General features: G+C 40.9%; 1 protein-coding gene across 1 annotated transcript in view; it reads right to left on the reverse strand.

Moving 5' to 3' along the window:
- LOC135199340 (ADP-ribosylation factor-like protein 13B) overlaps positions 1–20,588 on the reverse strand; it is a gene marked incomplete at its 3' end in the record, with an annotated part of 43,325 nt that extends 22,737 nt beyond the window's left edge. Inside the window, 3 exon segments of the mRNA XM_064227285.1 lie at positions 11,374–11,507; positions 12,829–12,899; positions 18,402–20,588. Coding sequence (XP_064083355.1) covers positions 11,374–11,507; positions 12,829–12,899; positions 18,402–18,445 — 249 coding nt within the window.
- Between the last annotated feature and the right edge of the window lie 3,546 nt (positions 20,589–24,134).

Genomic DNA, 24,134 nt, shown 5'->3' on the forward strand with positions numbered 1-24,134 from the left:
CCTACTCCTCCCCGCTCACCGACTACCCGCTCGGAGACCCGGTACCTCATGAGTGGTCGCCCTATACCCCCGCTGGGAGGAACCCCTGGCCACCTCAGAGAGGGAGAGAGAAGGCGACTGAGGTTGTCATGACAACCAAGGGGTCCCCAGCCCTCCCTATACCAGGTAGGGATGGGCAGGGGCAGGGTAAGGTGCGATGGAACACGTGACCGCAAGTGGCCTAGGCCGCGAGCAACACAACCGTGGGAAGGCCACGTGAACCAGCTGTACCAATACAAGGAACATGCACCTAGGCTAGCCTAACCCCACCCTAAATTAAATATATATACATCGAAAAGATGGAAAAGACACTTTTAGTAAAGAGAAAGAAGCCCAGGAGGAGGCAGACTGTTCCAAGAAACAGAAGCCTACTCGGAGCCAGCGATAGCCGATGAAGAGCAACGAGCCAGGGAATGCTGGGCGGCGGGAAAAATAATAATAGCCCTAAATACCAAACTAAGAGAGATGGTAGGGGGGCTAAACTAGCTATAAAACTCGATGTAAAAGACAATGAACGTAACATAGTAAGCCCATAAGTATAAGAAGTCCCAGTATGGAGGACCGGGAATTCTTAAACGAGGCAGCATGGCGCCACCACGAGACAACCGGGAAAACCGTATATGACCTATTAGGAGGAAAATACTGGTACCGAAGATAAAATAAAAGTGGTAAAACATTACTTATGAGTTACTTAACTTAGCCGTGCAATTGCAGAGCGTTCCATGGTGAAGAATAGGATAAATCCCGAAATTAGCACAGCACAGAAAAATAATGCGTCTTGACGCTAGCGCTAATAATTAAGGACGTGTCCGCTAGGGGCGCTGCTGGCCGTGGCGTCCTCTAGTAGTAGTAGTAGCGGCTGCATCGCCCCCGCGTTGGTATCAGCTCTCTCTTAAGGGGATTCTGATTGGAAGTTCTAATTGGTGAATGTCTCGTGGTAGTGATTCCCACTCGCCCCTATTACCATACCGACACTTCTTTTTAAGAGTGAGCAAGTCCAGTTTACTGACATTTTCTTAATTTTGTTTTTCCTTGGTAATTTAGATTAATTTTACCTAGAAGAATGATATTAAGGATCCTTTCATAGGCCGACACGAGCTGAGCCCAGAAATGTTACTTTCATGAAAATTAAGTTTCATATGCAGGCAGTCCCTGGGTTACTACCGGCCTTGGTTATTGGTTGAACCAGTTTTACAGCACTTGTCTACTGACAACAATAAATGGATTTTTTTATGCCAATATGAGCTGATCTCCGCTTATCAGCTATCGGTGCTGATAAAGCGCTGTTACCACCTATTTTCACTTATCGTTACACCGTCGGGAACAGAACTCCCGCAGAGAACCAGGGACTGCCTGTATACTTAACAAATAATTACATAGCTGTAGTTTCCACTCACGAGGCAGCCTAAAAATTTTAAAATCTTGGTAGCGCTTCTATTGTTTTGCGTAGGTGACTAACCGTGCCCACTATCAGGGAATAATAGGAACAACAGAGCAAAGAACTCAATTCATTTATGCCCTTACGCCCATGAGAGGGGAGGAGGGAGGGCTCAAATCTGTAGTGCTTACTAGGGAAGTATATAATAAACTTAATTTTATTATAGAAATAACACTTTTATATACATAACTTGCATAGCTGAATCCCACATTGAAAGGAGATGGGATACATGGACACATTCTACTCAAAAACATTCAGATATGGAAATGAATTTGAAATAAAAAAATTTGCTAGCACTGATACAATGCTTGTTGTTTCCTAACCTGGTAAGAGAGCTACTGCAGGTAACTATTGCCTCTGGTCGGTGCTCACCTTAACCTGTAATGGCATGGCAGAATAGCCATGGGTTACCTCTACTTAAGTGGGAGCTTTGCAACGAAAGAAAAACAGATGCCCTTGCCCTGGGTGCTGTACCAAAAACAATAACCAGACAACACTGTCACCTACACTGAAATAAAAACCACCACCCATCAACTACAAACTGGTGGGCACTCCAGGTACACAGTATCTCCAGGTTCTTCAATGACGCAACACCCTACATCAAGCCAAAGAGACCAAGGATAAAAGGAAGTCTTCCTATGCTTCTTCCCCCAAAACCATGCCAGGCACTGATAAATAATGTGACAAGAATATCAACTTACCCTTCCTGTAAGTTAACTGTAAAATCGAAGATAGTGACATATTATGCCTGAAACCTAACAAGGTAGTGACCGCTCTAATATCATGTGCTTTCACCTTTACTACCGCTCTAATATCATGTGCTTTCACCTTAAAGGTAGTCAGGATGTCCTCTTGGATCCGAGAATGTGCCTCGGTAATAAGATCCCTTAGGAAGAACGACGATGCGTTCTTAGAAAGGGATTGGGAAGAAATCTAGACAGAGCACCAGAGATTGCTGGATGGTTCTCTGATCTTTTCAGTCCTGTCAAGGTAATACATTATCCATAACAGAACAGAGCAAAGGACCCTTTCCTCCTCTTCCTGTTCCTGGGACCACATCCCAGAAACTTCCATGTTTCCCAGATGGGCTCCCTAACCGAAATCTGAGGCATCTGAGTAAAAGTCTAGGTCTTTCTTGCTGAAAATCTTCCTTCAGACATCCACCATCGTAGGTCCAACTCAGGTTGTTCGTTCTCCGTTCCAACCAGGCTTTCAGAAGAACTCCAGGACTCTATATAGCCTGACTAACTTGAAAACTGTTCAAATGGAGGCGAGAGTTCCCAATAGATTCATCCACCGATTGGTAGAGTGAAACAAGAGAAAAATGAAATTTTCATTATTAAAATGAAGTTTTATTGTATACTTACCGAACAATTATAGAGCCGTGATTTCCACGAGCGGCAGGATACTAAATTCAAATTTAGCGCGTCGGCGTCGCCAACACTGGTGGTGATGACGTCATCTCCCTCCACTCGCGGGAGAACCAGGTACAACTGCCCAGGTGAATCCAATTCTTTCTGCCCGTCCGTCCACCTAAGGGGAGGAGGGTGGGTATAATCATAATTGTTCGGTAAGTATACAATAAAACTTCATTTTAATAACTGAAAATTTCATTTTTATTGTAGTGTCTTACCGAACAATTATAGAGCTGATTACACATTTATGGGAGGTGGGATTCAGTGGACCACTAGTATTTTTAAATGGTTACATTTATTGCAATACCAGTAAACACTCAAGGTGTCTGTTGTACCTTACCTTGTAAGAGAGCTACAGCAGACTGTTACTGCCTCTGGTCGGTGCTCTTCTTACTATTGTAGAGGAATTGGAATTTGACCAAAGTTAGCCTCTACAGGAGTGGAATCCTTCCGTAGTTTCAAGCGAGTCAAGGCTGACTGACGGAGGATAGTAACAACAAAGATTGCCCTTGCCCTGGGCTAAGACCAGAAATTCAATCATACAAAACATTGTCACCAACACCAGATTTAAAAACATATATACCCAACCATTGTAAAATCTGACTAACAGACTGGTGAGTATCCCAGGTACTCAGTACCCCCGCCCCCAGCTTCCCTTGAACTCGACAACCTATTCAAGGTGAAAAGTTAGCATAGAGGTGACGACCCCTGTGCCGTTTCTCCCAACACCATGCCAGAAACCGCCACCGGACCTAACGTTTTACAATTCTCGAAAACCGTTTCTATCTCTTTGAGATAATGACTCGCAAAAACCGAATTCGATCTCCAGAAACGTGCTCTGAAGAATCGAAGCTAAAGATAAAATTCTTTCTGAATGCTAAAGAAGTTGCCACTGCTCTAACCTCGTGAGCTTTAACTCTCAGAACGGAAGATTGTCGTTCTCGGACTGCGAGTGAGCTTCCCTGATAAGCTCTCTAATAAAGAATGATATAGCATTCTTAGAAAGAGGACGAGAGGGATTTTGAACGAGGTCCAGAGCTTAGAAGATTGTCCTCTAATACCCTTAGTGGCAAACAGATACTGCTTAATATCCCTGACTGTGCCATAAGAGCCTTTCTTCCTCCTCATGTCCAACCAAATCAGATAAGTTCCTTACACAAAACTCTCGGCCAAGGATTAGAAGGATTCTCATTTTTGGCTAGAAAGGTCAAAGATACCGAAAATACAGCATTGCCTTGATAGAAACCGACTCTTTTGTCTATAGCGTGCAATTCGCTGACACGCTTAGCAGAAGCTAGTGCAATAAGAAAAAGTGCCTTCTTAGTCAAGTTCCTGAGTGAGCCGACTTCAAAGGCTCAAACGGTGGCCCCATGAGAAACTTAAGCACCACACATCTAAGTTCCAAGTCACTGTATTTCTGCGGGAGCTTAGTGTTTCGAAAGACCTAATGAGGTCCGACAGATCTGAATTGGAGGAAATATCCAAACCTCGATGTCGAAAAAACCGAAGAGATGCATGGCTCTATCCTCTGATCGTCGAAGAGCCAGTTTCTTAGAGTTCTAAGAATAGAGAAAATCTGCTATTTCTGTTAAAGAGGTCGCAGAAAGTAGAGACTTTAGCACTTCTACACCACTCTCTGAAGATTCTCCACTTCCCTTGATAGAGTTTGTTAGAAGACTCTCTCCTACAACGAGCGATAGCTTCTGCAGCTCTTCTTGAAAATCCTTTCGCTCTGACAAGATTCCGGACAGTCTGAACCCCTGTCAGAGCTAGAGCGGACAAGTTTTGGTGGAACCTCTTGAAGTGCGGTTGTTTGAGAAGCCACTTCTCTGGAGGAAGAAGTCTGGGGAAGTCTACTAACACTGGAGAAGGTCCGGGAACCACTCTTTCCTGGGCCAAAAGGGAGCGATTAACGTTAGTGTTACATTGCTGTCGACAATGAACTTGTTCACACCTCTCTTATTAGAACCGAACGGAGGGAAGCATAAGCTTCCAGACCCGACCAATCCAACAGCATTGCGTCCACCGACCAAGCTAGAGGATCTGGGACTGGAGAACAAAGAGAGGAAGACGGTTGTTCCTTGATGTCGCGAACAGGTCTATTGACGGTCGTCCCCAAAGGGCGCCAATTTTTTCTGACAAATCTTGTTGTCCAAAGTCCACTCCAGAGGTAACACTTGCTGTTGACGACTTAACTCGTCCGCCAGAACGTCATCTTTCCCGGAACAAATCTCGGGACTAGACTGAACCTTCGCTTCGTTTGACCACAGGAGGAGATCCTTTGGCTACTTCGTACAGAGAGAAAGACTGAGTCCCCCCCCTGTTTCCGCAGTACGAGAGAGCCGTGGAGTTGTCGGAATGCACTGCCACTACTCGACCTTCTACTAAACCGAAAAACTCGTCTGAGCCCAAGAAAAATTGCTAACAGTTCCTTACTTTATGTGGAACTTCTTCTCCTTCTCCGACCAAGCTCCTGAAGTCCGTTGATTTCCCAGTAGGGCTCCCCAACCTGTGTCCGATGCGTCGGAAAAGAACTGTAGGTTCGGGAGGATGGGTCGTAAATCTAACCCTTCTTCCAACCTTGCTCGAGAGAGCCACCACCTTAGGTCCCTCTTTTATTTGATCTGTGACAGGAAAGGTAATCGAGTCTGGTTGTGTCTTCCTGCACCAAGAGGCTCTCAGGAAAACTGCAGAGGTCTCATGTGCAGTCTTCCCAACGTCACAATTTCTCCACTGACGTCAATTTGCCCAGGAGCCTCATCCACTGATTGGCAGAACTTACCTTTTTGTCCAAGAACTCCTGAACTGTCTCCAGACAGCCTTGAACCCTCTTCGGGGACAGAAAAGCCCGAAAAACTTGAGCATTCAGAATCATCCCCAAATAAATGGATGCTCTGAGATGGAACCAAACTGGGACTTCTGTTTGTTGACCAGAATTCCTAACTTTCTGGCAAGATCCAGAGTTTGTTCCAAGGTCCGTTCATGCCCACCGACTCTCTGATTCCGACCGGAGAAGAAGCCAATCGTCCAGATAGAGGGAGCATTCTTACTCCTAATAAGTGCAGCCAGCTTCCTATCGGGGATAGAACCCTGGTGAAAACTTGAGGAGCGGTCGCTAGTCCGAAGCAAAGCGCCCGAAACTGAAACACTCGCCTTCGAACATGAACCTCAGGTACTTCCGAGATTCGTGATGTATCGGAATGTGAAAATAAGCGTCTTGCATGTCCAGAGAGACCATCCAAATCCCCCTGTCTGATGGACTCCAGAACCGACCGAGTGGTCTCCATATGAAATTTTGTTTTCTGGACATGCAAGTTCAGGGCGCTCACATCCAAAACCGGCCTCCAGCCCCCTGATGACTTGGGAAACTACCAAAAAGGGGCGATTGTAAAAGCCTGGAGGAAAATCCCCTTCTATCTGTTCTATCGCTTCTTGAGAACAAGCGCTTCCACTTCTGCGGCTAGCGCCAGAAATTTGTCTGAGCCCGGAGAGTATGTCTGGAATGGAATTGGCACAGGTGAGAGCGAGGAGTGTGAAACGAGAGGAATACGATAGCCGAACTTGAGTACTTGCACTACCCAGGCTTCTGCTCCTCTGTTTTCCATTCCTCCCAAAACATAGCCAGCCTGGCTCCCACTGGTGCATGAAGAACCGAGCTTTCATTTGGAAGGTTTGTTAACCTTGGCCGAAGGCCCTTAGACTGAGGTCGCAAATTCGACTTAGGCGCCGAAAGAAGCGCTTGGGTTTTCTCCTCGAAAAGGCACTTGGGCCAGAGGAGAAACCGAAGGAAACAGTCTCCACAGGAGCTTTAGGTCTCTTAGTAGACTGTGCCAGTAAATCCGAAGTAGATTTCTTATCTAGCGCAGACGAAATTGACAACACTACATCGTCTGGAAAGAGGTTATCTTTCACAAACGGAGCAAAACAAGAGAGCAGACTTCTGTTGGGAAGTAACCCTTTTAGAGAAGCAAAGGAGCACCAAAGTTGCCTTTTCTTAAGGGTACCAAAGGCGATGAGCGAGCTAACTCATCACATCCATCCCCTAATGGATTTTTGTCCGCACAGGACAGAACACCAATCCAATCCTCCGCTAATCCTGAGAAAGAGAAGGACAGTCTTCGATCTTGGCCGCTAAAGCGCCAATAGTCCAATCTTAAGGAAGCTAAAGACTTCCAAAAGTTTAAATTGATTCTTTACAACGTGGTCCAACTCAGGCGCTGTAAAGAAAACTTTCGCTGCGGCGAAAGCAGATCTTCTAGAGTCGATTAAACTGGAGAAGTCTCCTGGGAGGAGGCAGAAACTCCCAGAGAAGGAGCTTCCCCAGTTACATAAAACCTACCTACCTCTTACGAAGCAAACTTAGAGGGGGGTGGAAGTAAGCAAAAAGAGCCTTCCCTAAGTCTCTTTCATAGACATCCATTTTTCAGTCTCTTTCAACGAATGTCTAACCGCTTTAGATAGAACAAGTTTTTGGGGAGGAGAGGGTCTGAAGTTTTCCTCCTCATCAAAAAAGTCGAAGTTGGGAGCGCAGAGCCGCTTTCTCAAAATAATCTTGATAGATACCAGAAGAAATCTAAGGAGACGTGAATAACACGAGAGGTGATGAGAATCCTCCTCCTCTACTTCTTCTTCATTCTCCGATACCGCCGAAGAAGTAGACGGAACTACAACCGGATCTGAAGGTTTCGAACCACCCTTGGACTCATTCATCCAGTTGGTAACATCTCTAACTGCTTGCGCAAAGGCGCCAGAGACGAATCAAAAACAGTTAACGTAGGCTTGGAAGAGCCTAAATGTTCAGCGGAGGCGGCGAAAAAAAAAAACTACTTGCGCCTCGCTCTGAGCCGCCGAAATTCGAGGCGAAACAGGCGCATCAGGCGTAACAGACAGAAAAAGCGCCTAAAGAAACACCCTTAGAACTGCTAGCTACAGCGCTAAAACCACAATCTCTACTAGTAGATGGAGCCGAAAAAGGCACAGATTGAGGCGACGAACGAGCCGCTAACGCCGCGGCGCAACCCTACTCTCAGGCTCCTTATACCGCTTGACTGGAGGAGAGGCGAAGAATCGGCGCCTGAACGCCTCTTTAAGGGACGCGAAACGGCGAATTCCCTCGCCAAGAGCCCCGCGCGACCGGAGACGAATCGCTTGAATCATTCGAAAGGCGTTCTGACCGCAACACCTTTCCAACGCTTAACCGAGCCCTGTTGAGGCGCAACAGGCTCAACAAGAGAGGCGCCTGTCTGTGGGCAAATCCCGATCGACTCCTTGGACTTCCGGTATGTCTTCTCCCCGGTGCGGGGAGCTGGACAGTGACCTTTGTCTAGGAGACGTGTCAGGACAGACAGACGCACCCTCAACTACACTCTTACCTGAAGCCGCTTTCTCCAAAAACGTCTTAACTGAATTACCAAGTTGCAAAACCGTATTCGCTAGTACCGAAAATTTCTGATCTAACCTCGATTCCAGACTGGCAATGGTGTCGGAAGAAACTACACGGGAAGCCGGAGAAGTGGGATTAGTAGGAGGAATAGGAGTGTAGTTAAAGGAGACATAACAATTTGAGGAGAAACAGAAGGAAACAGAAGCATTCGCAAGGACGAAGCAGAGCTAAGTCTACTTTCCCTAAGCGCTGCTTTTCTAATTCTGTCTTTAGCTAATTTCTCCGAGTATGAAACTAAAAAACTTCCATTGAGAATCAGTCCAATCACTACACTCGTTACATGTTCGATCTGCTGAACAAACCTGTCCCTACACTTAACACATTTAGTGTGAGAATCATACTCTAACTTGGATATTCTAGTTTTTACATCCTGAGATGCAAAACCTAACTCCCGACGGACTAGAATCCGACATGGCAACGCCTAAATAAAAAGCAAAATAACAACAACAACGCCAAAAAAGAGTACTTCACCAATTCCGAAGATCAATTCCACAAGAAAAAAAGCGAAGCAAAGTCATCCAACCGCACCGACCACCGATGTTCACCGGACGCCGGCAGGAAAAGAATTGGATTCACCTGGGCAGTTGTACCTGGTTCTCCCGCGAGTGGAGGGAGATGACGTTCATCACCACCAGTGTTGGCGACGCCGACGCGCTAAATTTGAATTTAGTATCCTGCCGCTCGTGAAATCACGGCTCTATAATTGTTCGGTAAGACACTACAATAAAACTGACTGTGGACTGTCTGTAGGCAGGAATCAATTCTCTTGGGGGATGTAAAATAAAGAATCTTCTGAGTCAGAGTCAGCTACGACTTCTGCAGACTGATCAGTAATCCTAGCTCCTGGGCAAGGAGAAGGGTCTTCTGTAGGTCCTTCGTGCACTTCTTTGAAGGTGAACAGAGGAGCCAGTCGTCCAGGTAAAGACAGATATTGATGGCGAGAAGATGGAGCCATTTTGCAAGAGGGACATGAACTTGTCTAAAAGCTTGAGGAGCTGTAGAGAAGCTGAAGCACAGGTCCCAAAACTGAAAAAGTTCGTCCTCAAAGACAAACCTGAGGTATTTCCTGGAGTCTGGATGGATAGACACTGGAAGTATGCATCCATCATAATGAAGTCCAATTGCCCTGGTGAATGGATGATAGTACTGACTGGTTTGTCTCCATCTTGAACTTAGTCTTATGGATGAATAAGTTCAGAGTGCTGACATCAGGGACAGGTCTCCAACATCGTGTGTACATTTCTTCAAGAATGAGACTCATCTGGAAAGCACCATCAGCACCTCTTGTCAGGACTAGAATCCTCCGAGTCAGAAGACAACTGAGACACCTTTCCAACAGCTGTCTGTCGAAGCTTGGGAGTGTGCAATAAGATTGACTTAGGGGGCGACTAACTGTGGGCAAACCCCACTGGTCTCCCTTAGACTTCCGGTATGACTTCTCCCAGCTTCAGGGGAGTATGACAGGGACCTTCATCTAAGAGAACCAGTAGGATGAGCAGTCACCTCATCCACTTGCACAACACTATCACTTTTAAAGTTTTCACTGAACACTTTGTCCATAATGACCTTTAGGGATGCCCCTAATTCAGCCAATGTATTAACCACAGGTCAGGATGCCCCTAATTCAGCCAATGTATTAACCAGTCAATCTTACAATTGAACCTGCACTCAGAGACTAGCAATGGAATCAGGGTCCGAAGCATGGGAGCTAGGCATGGGAATCGGTAGTACAATGGTAGGGGGACTGGCGATGGGAGACAAGGCTGGAACAGGGGAAGGACGAATTGAGATATTGTCTGCAACTCTAGGTCTAGGTGTAGATTCTAGGCAACATGCCATACTTTCAGCTCTAGAAGCCGTCTTCCTCTTCCTATCCCTATCAAGTTTTGGATACTGGCAAAAACTTTATATTGTATACATTGTTCAAGATTTTAAGCCAGAACCAAGGAAAATAAAGTGTTTTACCAAGTTTCATACATCTTTGTCTATATGCAAGTTGCCCCTTTCAACTGGAAGCATCCATTCTCTCGAAAAAGCTATCTCTTCTCCCATTGGTTGTTGGAATTACCCCCTACAGCAGAGGACTCAAAAAGGATCAGAGGCCAGCGGGTCGCTCTCAGAAGAACACCAGACCTAGGACAGGTCAGACCACCTCCTGCACCCAACCCGACACTGCCTTCTCCCCCTCTTTGCCTGCTTCCCCATGCTCTCTGGGAAGTCCCAAGTATATTTTTAAAGTCCATAGTGCAGGGAGACATCAAGGAAAGACTACCAGCCCTCAATATCCAGGTACTGTGAGAGGAAATTCCAGTTCAGCCAGGGAATTGTTTTTACCTTTGTCTCTATTTCATTTCCTTTTTCCAAGGCGACTTGTGTAGTTTCTCATTCCCCCATCTGGGCTCAACTCTGTGATTACTCCCCTTTGATACTAGTAACATCCCCCTAGTAAATTCAAGCAACGAAATAGATCTCTTTGTGTAAATTTCCCAGTCATTTCATTCCCCCCATGAGTGGCCTTTTTGATTGAAAGAAAGTAGCGTATAACGTTCGCCCTTGTGTCCTCTATTTGCAGACAAACACCGTGCCTGATTGTGGTAGGAGTTGGAAATCCTTGGAGCAAGCTTGCCTTTTCAATCCATTTGCGCAAAATCTCTGAATGCCGTGAGTGGATTGCTCCAGCCATGTGTTCCGGTGGATCAACAAAGCGACCCTCTTTTTTAGTCTTCTGGACCTCTGTAAATTCATGTAAATACAGTGCATTTAAAACTAGAGTCCAGCTTTTATGTAAATTCCTCCTTCCTCAGTATGTAATATCGGCCTTATGCCTGAGTGGTTTTGTTTTCTCTTTGTTCTGATCCCTCGCCCTCCAGTCAAGGCCAAATTTTTTAGCGTTAATTATATTTCCTACGAGTGATCGAGGTGAATTCAGAATAATATACATACTGTATTCCAACATTCAGTGACACAAAACTTGGCTGGGGTAAACCACTGATACATACACAAACACGCACATGAACTTTAAACCTACAAACGCTCACCTCTGAGAAATATTTTGCCCATACTGGCCGGATTTTGCTTCCTCCTCCCAAGTCGTAGATAGTAATTTCACAGCCCCGATATTCAATGTTTTCTGGAGAGAACCCAACAGTTGGAGCTACATCTTCCACCGGATCTGAAAAAGATACAGTATATTTGCATACCAAAAGCATACCAATTTTTTTAGAACAAACGTCACAGTAGAACGTCGGCAAAAACTACACGAAAAAGTGGTAAATAAAAAAAATCTGCATAAGTACCATCTCAACTTAACAGACACATTAGAATATAGAAGTTAGGCCAAAGGCCTAGCACAGGAACCTAAGAGGTCATTCAGTGTTGGAAGGGAGACTGAGAATAAAGGGGATCTGAAAGGTGTAACAGGAGGAAGACCTCAAACGTTGCAATAGGAAAACAAATTGATACAAGGAACGGGTGGACAAGGTCAGCTGGTAGTAAAGAGAATATGAACGGAAGTACAGTAAGAGGAATGAAAGGGGTTGCAGCTGAGGGATGAAGGGATGCTGCAATGACCCTTAAATAATACCTGCAGTGCATCACGTGAGGTGCAATGACGGCACATTGGAAGTGTGGTTTTCCCGATAATTGACAAAGCCTGCCAAGTAGCAGACTCTATAGTACGTATAACCTGCACTTGAACACCTTCTAGATACTATCTTAGAGCTAACAGCAATTCTACATATTTCCTAACCTAAAATAACCTACACTTTACCCTTAACACCCAGTTGAGAGAGCTTTACCACTAAAAAATCTCATCAATCTAAACGGTAATATAGCAAAAAATAATCATAATACAGGCAGTCTCCGGTTATCAGCAGACTCGGTTATCGGTGATCCAGTTTTATGGAGCTTGTCTAACGCCATAAAATTGGTGATTTATGGCGCCATAACTGGGCCACGAGTTCTGGCTATTGGTGCCAATAATAGAGTTATGGCACCGATAACCAGTTATCAGTGCAGTAAGCGTCATTACGGCACCATAAATCACAGAGGTTTTGGTTATGGCGGTGTTGCTTATCGGCACACCCCGGGGAACAGAAGCCCTGCCGATAACTGGGGACTGCCTGTAATGTAGCTGATAGGTAAAGCAGTCGCCTAAACTGAGGTCTATTATGTTGAGATGTTACTTTTCATTTTAGACTGGAACAAAACTAATCAGTCGGCCAACGAAAAAAATAAACATACTGTTTATGCAATAGGTAGCTCCTTACATAACATCAATATGCTTGCTCATCATGCAATACAAACAAGCACACTGGCGCCTCACAACAAAACAATACTACTGATATTATAGGAAATAAAATTTTATGGAACACAATAAAAAATAATGCGCATGCAAATTTGCAGTGAAGGGAACAAGGACATAGGCCAGCCAAAGACATATACAAATTAAGCACACAAAAAATACACAGGATATCAAGAAAGAATATACACACCTCCCACAATCCCCTTGGCGGCTGTTGTCTTTCCCGCATTATCCAGGCCCACAAGAAGTAGAGTGACAGGCCTACATTAAGACACAATATACAGCACTGAGTACAATTTAAGATATCATCACAGAAGAATTTATCTTAAAGAAATATGTAAGTCTTAAAGTACTCTAACCCACTACTACCTGGTTCTCAGTCTAGAATTCTTTCCTTCCTTTGTACGTTATACTTTTGTAGATTATACTCTATATATTTAATATTTCTGATCTGTTTTCTCTCAGATACAAGGTTTATTTCATTACTACTAAGAAAATTCCTTAACAGAATATCAAAAAGAGATCATTTCAACTAAGTTACCTTCATCCTACTGAGTTTAGTCGTAAAACATGAACCTTAATCCTAAGGATCAGCCATGCACACCCAACGTAAATAAAATTTATTTGTAAAGATAAGATAAAGAAATTTCCTTTCCACATGCCGTAATCTCTTTAAAGGACTAGGCAGTCGTCTTTAAGTATACAGAGCAAAAGAAAATATCTGAAGCTTTCAGTTTCTTTTAGTTACATTTGCTTACACAAGGCTAGCCAATCCAGTGTGTGGCATGGCTCTAGTATCATACTGCAGCATCTAGAAGCTATAAAAAAAATGAGATCATGCATAAAACTACAAGACAGGATGCCTATTTACTACAAAAATTTTGGTGTTTATACCAAACAAACCGCTGCCTAATAAGCCCTAAGCTTAGGTTGGATGGTAACAGTTTGTAAATGGGGAACTATTTTGAAAAGTTTTCACTTTGTTAATAATAAAGGAATAAAACTCTTTCACTTTTTGCCACAAATTCTCCAAGCAATGAATCCTGAGTACAGTACAATGCATCCTGTTCACTTTCAGCCATCACTTGTGCAAACATCGCTGAGACTTACCCTCCATCCTTAATATTAGGCTAACTTAATATTCCCTAAAACAAAGAAACAAACGCACATCACTTGGTTATGGTTGCCATAGGATATCTAGGTCAAGTTAAACAATATCACAGGCAACTGTAGTTGAAGCCTTTTGCATTTTCATAATAAACAGATTTTAATGTACGTCCAAGAACCAATACTCGACTTATATTTTTGAAGTGCGGCACTCAGACAATACCACGGTTTCTTTTGGAAGTAATGTCTTGGGTATAAATATAGTTATCTTTCCTGTAGCCATTTTCCAGCCAGTTTTGAAGACAACAATGAGAGACTGTTAATGTCTTCTATTCTTGAATGCACACCCTACACATTATAGTACTACTACGTATTCCCACACACCACTAAGTTTCTTTTCCAGCCACAGCAGACTTCTCCTCAGAGTCCACAGAGAGAAGGAAGTAGAAACTCCCAGTGAACAAAATGATTTTATTGATGAAGAAAAACCATCCAACAATTAGAAAGGGAGCAATGAAGTTACGTCTCCTCTAATTCAAATTTCAAGGATTAGGAGACCCCCTCTCAAAGCTATCTATTCAAGGTTACCGACTGATTACAATAAAGGTCACTTTAGTGAAAGAGGCAAACGGCATCAACTCAAAATCGACTTGAGCCTCTACTAAAGGCTGGAAGCAGGTGTACTAGTATTGAAATGTGTGGCTCATGAGAGAGGAGATTATCTCAAGAAAAACAGGGGGGGAGGGGGATTAAAATCTATGGGGCCATATGACTACAGCTGCTGCCACCAAAGGATTTAACAAGATGTCAAAAGTGTGTATACTACTATGAAATACAGGCAGTCCCCTGTTATCTGAAGGGGTTCTGTTCTGACAGCTTGATGATGAGCGAAAATCGCTGATAGGCAAAAAGCGGTGATTTTCAGGGCTTATTGGCACCGATAACCAGTTAATGGCACCTATGTTAGGTATATATCAGTGCCTGTACTCTATTAATGGCACCGATAACTGGGAATCGATGCATTTTGGCCACAAAAATTGCTGATTTTCTGCAATTTTTGGTGCTAGACAAGCTGGGGACTGCCTTATCCCCAACATCAGATAGCAGTTTCCAATGGAAATAACAGAATTCTGCTTGAATACTCAAGAGCTTTTTGGGTTACCAAAGCATGAACCTCACACACCCTAACTTAGGTGAAGGCCAAGTGTTTCTAGAGAGGGGCAACACATATTATGCTTGTTTGTTAATCTTAATGCATGAAGTGACATTCTTACAAGAATAGGGATGGCATCAGCTTCAGGAGGCAAAGAACACATGTGGATACAAAGTCCAGCATATCTAGTGGCTGGTAAGTATTTTCAGAGACCTGTACATGAGCATTTGAAAACATTTTCCCTATTATCGGCAGCAAATCAGTAGGCGGGTAAGATCAAAATATCTTTTGAGACGCACAAACACCAGGTGACTGAATTCTGCTCTGATATTGGACAACAAAAAAGTAACACTACATATACTATGCCAAAATGCCTACCAAACAAAGTAAGTATTAATTAGAAAAACTCATGCAACACAGCTCAAACTTCAAATGAACCTAGCCCTAACTGCAAAACATGCCAGTTTCTCTGTATGAAAGCAAAATCAGTCACTGTATGAAGTACTAGGTATAATAAAGATTGCCCCATTCACTCTCTTGATTCTTGGACCCAGCTGGAACCCTTAAACAATTTCAAAATCCTGCAAACCCAACTACAAGTGCATTTTCATAATTCATTAATGTCTACACAAGACCATCCACTCAAATCTGTTTACTATTACACAACTTGTGTTGAAACAACATACTATTCTAAAGAAAATTGTCATTCACTTGACTCATTAACACACACTTAAAATGATAAGATCATAAGAGTTACAGCTCAAGTCATCTACGAAAATTTATGCCAATTAATCTATGCACAATACCACAGCAAATGGTGAAAAATGTTATGTTACTTCTGGTTCATGTCATCATTGTTTTAGGCAAATGAATCAAAGCATACCATAGCAATTAGAGCGATTGTTTATATGTACATCCATTTAAGGCGAGGCTGCAAATAAAAAAACGGTAAAAGATAAAATATTTAGTATACAACAAAATACCTGTTCAGTATTTATATAAACTGGCCAACTAAGTCCACAGAGCATCTTGATTGATAAGGCAATGACAGAGTGCCAAGAATCTTTATTGTGTATTTGACACGACCTTGAGCCTTGTGGATGTGTACAATACACAAAAGGTACTTTTGGCAATCTGTCCTTTTCTGTTACAAGATTTCATGTGGCTCCAGCTGACGACTTGATCACATGCATAATTGTGATTTTAAGCTAACTTATATCAGAATATGTAAATGTACAGTTGCTATACTGTATGATGAAAAATTACAGACCATTTATCACTAATGCTGCAATGGCCACCATAAGAATGAAAAAAGCATTTACTTCTCAAAAAATAACTGTACTATACTATCAAATCCAACAGGAATAAAAAAAAAAAATGACTGTAATGAGCATGAAAAGGATTAGGATTCCTTCCATAGAAAATGCTGAGAACTTGCTTTCTGGTAAAAAATTACAAATTTTCAAAGTGATTTGTATTTTTCCTAAGTACAGTAAACCTCCCAGGATTCATGGGGGATGTGTACCACAACGCCCCTTAAAAAGTACCTAAAATCCGTGAATAATTAAAACTTGTCTGAAAATGCTTATACCTGAGCATTCTAACAGATTTATTAAAAAATATGAAAATGCAGTAATTAGTGAATATTTCTCAGTGAAAAATACTGCAAATAGGCAAATTTTCCACGAATAATATGTATACGTATACGTTCCAAAGAGAAATTCGCGTATCAGTGAGTCTGCGAATTGCAAGCCCACAAATCCGGGGGGTTTACTGCAGACAAACCTTAGGTTTTTACATGATCATTCTAATGGGTGCTTCTGTCTGCCTGACTTTTTCTCTTCCAAAGGTATTCTATCAGCTTTTGTAAGTTTTTCTAAATATTTTGAATGCTGGTAACGACACTTAAGCTAAACGGTCAAAAGTTACTGCCTGTTGCTATTGATCAAAATCCCTACAGCATTCAGTGGTTAAATCCTGCCAGGTTTAAAAAAAATCTAACCTTATTTCTGGGAAACAAAATTTATTGTGAGTGTCAACATGAGAAGGAAGGAAGATAATATGAATAGAGGTAGTACTACAGTCAAAGGAATGAAAGGGGTTGCAGCTAGGGGCCCAAGGGACTCTGCAAAGAAGCTTAAGTAATTTTATGAATGGTATTAGAGGGAAAGAAAAACAATCTGTTCTCCAGAAGTCAAATCATATCTGTAAGGTAAACGTAGGACTAAAACCAATTCAGTTCATGAACACAGCTGAAATAACTACCATCTTTTAAGTGTTTTTTCAATAGTGGAAATATTAAATTGATCATCAATGTTATGTGCCAAAATGAAATGAATTCTGTATGTCAATGTGATCATCAATGGCCAATGTGCCCACAAGCATAAATGCGACCGTGGGACTGGTGTCACGTGTTCTGTTCGCCACAGTCGCTGGTCTGAAGTTGCCAGCCTTCAAGGACACAGACCCTGCTTTATAAAATGATGTCTACAGGAAACGAGAAATGAAAGCTAAAACTATAAAGACACATGACATTGTTAGTGTACGTGACAATGTGCACCAATGCGTAATCACAGGTAAGTGTTGAAAATGTTTTTATTAAATAGAAAAAGGTTATTTATAAGAGTCTGTTCTGAATGTTCTTATGTTCTCCTACGGAGTTCAGTTTAGCACATGCAGTCTTTAAAATACAAAAGCCATAAATCCTATCTAGAAAATGGAGTATATTTCAATGAGGGTTCCCATGGTATAGGCTCAAAAATAATAAGAATAAACTAAAGAAAAGATATAAACCACTTTAACTGTAGAAAGAATAATGAACAGCACATACTATATATCTAAAAACCATCCTGGAAGTTCCCATCAGCTTTTAGAATCAAGTAGAGCTCCCTCAGATCAAAAAGTGAAAAACAAAAGAAATCCCATGATGAACTGTAGAAGTGTATGGGGGTAAAGTCCAAGCAACTGTTTTCCCATCTTATTTTTTAATTTCAGCTTCATTTAGGATTTAGTAATTTTCTTTCTATTCCCTTTACCCTTCTTTTCCTTTTGGACTCTCATTCAGGCCTAGACTGTCTGGCCCATTGGTTGTCCAACAGTATTGGGAGGTGAAAAGGGACAATTCCCCTTCAATAATTCTGATCCCGACTACTATCTCATAAGCTAGTTTCTGGTTCCTCTGGCAACAACTGGTTCGTATTACTAAATCTAAATTAGTACTCGAAGAGCAGCTACTTCGTAAATTCAAGAAATACGTATTCCGAGAAAATTTTACGATAAATGCAACATAAATTCTTATATCAAGTAGATCCACTTATCAATGTGTTCCAAAGATCTTAGGTAACGAATGCCTCGAGAAGTCAAAAATCAAATATAAAAAATAAAACAAATACGAAATGAAATCTATACCATGCAAACCCTTCCAACAAATTCTACTTCTGCGTCAATGCTACTCTAGCATTTCTCTGACTAGCGATATTCCATGCCTCCGGCGAGAAACTGACCCATGTTTGTATCCCATGTCCTCGTAGGTACTGTCAGGATACATCAATCAGGTTAATCAAATGTTACATTACAAGTCGTTCATAACTATTTCACTACATAAATTCCTAGACAATGTAACTAGTACATAGAAAGATTTAAAAACTTACATTCGCAGTCATTGCTTAATACAAAAAAAAATAATCATTAGTACCTAAAATTCACACATCAAGCGGGAAATTACCACCAATGAACTGGGCAGTAAGATAACATCCAGAACCCCTTTCATTCAACAAATATCGTAGCAAGTTCATACAAATACATTGTACAAGGCAACAATAGTTTTCCATTTAACTTACCTTTTCAATCTCATTTCTCCTAGAAGAATAACAGCAAAGTACTTCAAATCTAAATCTCAGCATTACCTCATTCAATCTACTAGCCTCAGGACTTCTGTATGGTTTTTTTTTTTTTTTTTTTTTTTTTTTACTCATCACATCACAAAAGGCTTGCAAATTACTATTAATTACCATTTTCACAATTGTAAAACCATTATTCAACATTCCACTACAGTACTATCTTCATAATTTGAAGCATTTCTAGAGCATTTGGCTCAAGTCTTCATTTACTACAAGTTCACTACACACATTTCACAATAGTCCTGAATACATTCTAGGCCATCTAGCTGGAATAAACACTTTTATAGACAAATGTAAAACTCACACTTTGGTCAAAACGCTCAAAACCTCATACACTGCACATATGCAGTTGAAAGGGTTCTGGTATGCACTGCAAACAAGGGTAACCTGCCTCTACATTTGAAACTAATTCTACATCAATATTTTCAGCAAAGGGAGGACCTAAAATAGGAAGTGGTTGCTTTCGAGGTAGTACAATATTATAATATAAATAAATGGCAAGAGATCTCTACCTATAACATACTATAACATACGCACACACAGGTGCACTCAAACAGATGAAGAGGGCAAGTTCACCTCTCGTGTCTTCATCAGGCAAGAGCACATGCAATTCGGTGTGTGAATACCTTTGGTGGAATCTAGCGCAAGTGTTGTAATGTCCTTCCTCTTGTGAAAAAATAAGTGAAACCTAGAGAAGGACAAAATTAAATTGTGTTCCTAAAGACAAAAACACTAAGAACATTCCTCTTAAGCAGCTTGATGACTAGTTCTAATATAAAAACCATAATCCAGTCTAGACAGCACAAGATCTTTGCTAGTAATTTGTGAAATCAAACATGATTGAATTGTTGCACGGCTACAAAATTCCTCTTAACCTCACACGGGACTAAAAAATTATCAGACGAGGATTTCTGTATTACTTTGCAATTTTGAATGAAGAAATTCCAACAAATTCTAAAACTAGTTAAATTAAAATAATTTTTTTTAAGAATTAACCTTTCAATCCATTATATTCCTCTAGCTTTAAACTACAGGTTGTAGCTACTGACAGACCATCTTATTAGAAGCCAAGGCAATGTGGTGCTTGCAAACATCTGAGGAAGCATATTCTAAATGAGACTTCAGCTGGTCATCTTTTGGCTTTTTTCTGGACACCAAAGAGAATCATAACTCGGTTTTGAGGTAACCCAAGACTGCATATAGAATCCTAATAGAACTGCACTGCGTTCAATGCCTTCTTCATGCTAATGAAAACACAGCTCTTCACATCTGAGAAAACCTTATAAGAACAATCCAGCTGCAATCCCATCCCTGTACCTGATAGACAACACATAAAACCAGGAAGAAATCAGATCCACACAAAGTAACTTCTACTATACATTTCACTCATCTTGAGAATTGTTGGATCAGTATGAGCTTTTGGCAGAGCCTTATTCACAACCTGTTCTAATTTTGGTTAGCATAGAACAGTACCAAAAGTAATCAGTTAAATCAGTTTGCTCTTAATAATGAGGAGAAATTCCAACTTCGATGAAAGCTCTTCGGGCGAAATTCCTTGTGATGCAACAATGATGTTATTATAGGCGCTCTCTCTCTCTCTCTCTCTCTCTCTCTCTCAAGAAAACACGGCCACTTGAACCTTGATTTACATTTAAAAATTTGATGTGTATGTTGTATACACTGGCACTTGGTTTTCATACATAATCCATTCCGGAACCTCCCACAAAGTCCGAAAAGTACAAAAACCGAAACAATAATTCCTATAAGGAATAATGTAAATACAATTAATGCGTTCTAGATCCCCAAAATTAGTTTTAAAAATACATTTCATATGGAATTAACACAGATTTACATACAGAAAACAATAAGAATTAAATATAAATGACTAATGAAATGAATAAATGAACATTCAACATCACTCTTACCTTTATGGAAAACACCTGTTAGCACATGGGAGACAGAGAGGAGAGGAGGAGAGGTTATTGTTTGAAAGGGGAATCTCCCTCCACAAGGACTTCAGGTATCAAGGATCTATCTAGGGTTAGTACTTCTATACTATTCACCCTATGTAACAAGGAAAAAATGTCCTGGTTCTTACAAGTACTGTGTATGGTTTACTAAATCAGCCTTCCTTGCAATGAAGTTTGCTCAAGTATGCACAAACTCACTGTGAATTGACAAATTTTTAATCAATTTGTATTTTTCATAGCCAACAAACCTTTGGTCTTAACAATGGGATGAATCTTGAGCGCCAGCTGGAAACTGGTTAAAAACAATCAAAGATTGTATAGCAAGGAATCTGTGAGATCTGGCAACTCCTGCGCGTATGAGGTGAGAGCTGGTCAGAGACTGCGCACCACACTCCGTGACGTGCTAGTCTTTTCTTTAACTGCCTTGGAGAATAGACACTAACGCTTTTGCTCTCCTTCCAAGCCTGTTGATTTGTGCCTGTGTTTCCTTTCTTTTTCAGTGTGTTTGTTGTGAAAGTGTTTCTATTTTGTAATGGATTCCTCCGAGTCTTCACGGGCTCATCAATGTACATGCCCGGGCATTCAGGGATTCCTGTGCTCCAGGTTTAAGCGTCTGCGATCACTGATCCTCATATGACTTGCAGTAGGTGCCGAGCTAATTATTGTATGGTTACCAATCCCTTGAAGAAAGGAAGGTACTATACTTTAGGAATATATCTGTCAATTCAGAGGTTCAGCAAGAACTGGATGTATCCCAGTAACAATTTAAATATCAGTTTGTACAAGAATGTCAATACATATACTAGAGAAACAGGCAGAACTTTTCCAAAACTAAAACAGAGGAAACGTAGCAACCAAAGGAAGACATGAACATCATAAAAAATGTTAAAAGAATGCCCTGAATAGTAAAGTGATTTACTGGTACGTACATACTTCCCAAACAGAGCATTAATTTGATTTTAGCTATACTCACTGTAACACTTTCAGCAAGCATTACTTTTAGCTTAGATGGTCAGATTATAGCTAGAGCCAGTAGTTTAATGCTCATAAAAACCCATGAACTGCAAAGAAAATGCTAAAAATCTAGCAGTACCACTCTCTAGTGTAACTTTTTTTTTAATTAACAAAAAATGACATTATATACTGTATACATAGTTCTGAAAATATTATGTATACAGTACGTACATAACATTATAAATAAACAAAATAATTCAATACATGATTCAGAGTTGAAAACAAAATTTACTTCCAAAGATCTAAATTGATTACTTCAAGTCACACAGTAAAAAACAGGCAGGAATCTCTTGGGAAAAAAAAAACATGCGCACACACTCAAACTCACTGTCTAGCCACTTCTGGTGTTCTCCGTTTTCTTCTGGAAACAAGGAACACAAAACGGTTTCGAAAACAAAAGGAAAAACTTTAGCCTTTATAAAAGAACACATTATTCCTTCAGAGCTTCTTAACAAACTCTGTATACTCTACAGGATTAGCCAATATAAAATCAACACCTACAGGTTTTCCTCCTTAAAATGTGACATTCATCGTATGTAGTACTACTAAACTTCTCATTACTAATCTGAGCACTGATTTTAGACCAACAGTGACTGTTTCTTCAATCTATCACATCATTTACATAACACCCAAAGCCTTTGGCTAATACTAAACACTTTTCAAATACTACTGAGCTGTACATAAAACATAATCCTTTGCTCCGTACCAATCCACTGAATTTTAAGAGCCTTTAATTAAAGGAGTTGTGATAGCTTGTACTTAAAACTAAATGGTCATTAGCAACACTTTTTACCAAAAAGTTATTCTTTAACTGCTTTTTGGTCATTGTTTCACCCTCAGAGCTTCATTCTCCTCATTCTAGATCATTAGTACCTGTAATCCAACCTAAACAGCATGCTGAAGGCATTCTGGAACTATTTTGAAACATGAAACTACTTCTTGGTTTTACTATCTTACATGCTTACAAGTCTTCATACAAAGAGAGAGAGAGAGAGAGAGAGAGAGAGAGAGAGAGAGAGAGAGAGAGAGAGAGAGAGAGAGAGAGAGAGAGAGAGAGAGAGAGAGAGAGAGAGAGAGACTTCTATCCCTGATGCTGACCTGAGTCTTGCTAAGGCACCTCTTCCCCAGCCAGGGTCAAAACAATATAATCTGTACAACTATTATAGTGCAACTAAACAAATCATGTTCCAGTAGCCCAGACTAGTTTATGCCAACCTCCATGATAACTAATACCAAATATGGTAGTTTCCTACATTCAAAGAATTTACTAATGGCTAAACCTTAGCCAGACTACTTACACTATTCTAAAGCTTTAATAGGCATTATTTAGAGTAAGAATCTAATATAATATCAACAAAACCATACAAAAAGGAACGAAGATCTGGCAAATTTATTTCCTGCCAATACTTTTTTAAATAGCACCGACAAGTGAGAGGTAATTCTTATGACAATTTTTCCCGGTCTAAATTTGATCTTTAAGATCCACAGTGTCACTCTATGAGATCTCAGTTCCCTCCTCACATGAATATGACACATTCTTTCTTTGCCACCCACGTGACATCAAGAGGTGATTTCAGCCAATTAAAAGCCAGCAAATAAAAGACATGGAATGGAATGGGATATAGTAAGCAGTCGCCGGTTATCGGAGGGGTTCCCGTTCTCGCCATGGTGCTGATAAGCGAAAACTGCCATTAACCGAAATTAGATTTATGGTGCTTATGGCACCGATAACCACTTAACCCTTAAACGCCTATTGGACGTATTAAACATCAACGAAAGTTGTCTGTTGGGTGCTTAATTGATGTATGATACGTCGACGCAAAAAAGTTTTTAAAAATTCACGGAAAAATAGTTATAGGCCTACTTGGCAAAAACTTTTGAATCACACACCTTGAGGTATGCTGGGAGTTCATGGATCAAGCTGTTGTTTTGTTTACAAGCGTTACCTGGGCGCCTATGGGCGAATTTCTTTCTTTTCGCACTAAAAAGTATCAGCGACACATCTCAGAAAATATTTTGTCACATTGACGTAATTTTTGCACCATTTTATATTAGCTGTTACAAAAAGTTTTATATATGAAAAATGTTCACAATTTCATGTAGAATACAACAAAAAACAACCCCTGGTTGTAGCTTTTATCAGTTTTGAAATATTTTCATATAAATAACGATAAGTGCCAAAATATCAACCTTCGGTCAACTTTGACTCAATTGAAATGGAAAAAAAAACGCAATTGTAAGCTAAAACTCCTACATTCTAGTAATATTCAATCATTTACCTTCATTTTGCAACAAATTGGAAGTCTCTAGCACAATATTTCAATTTATGGTGAATTTTTGAAAAAACTTTTTT

The sequence above is a fragment of the Macrobrachium nipponense genome, chromosome 25 (genome assembly GCF_015104395.2).
Source record: "Macrobrachium nipponense isolate FS-2020 chromosome 25, ASM1510439v2, whole genome shotgun sequence".
NCBI classification, from domain to species: domain Eukaryota; kingdom Metazoa; phylum Arthropoda; class Malacostraca; order Decapoda; family Palaemonidae; genus Macrobrachium; species Macrobrachium nipponense.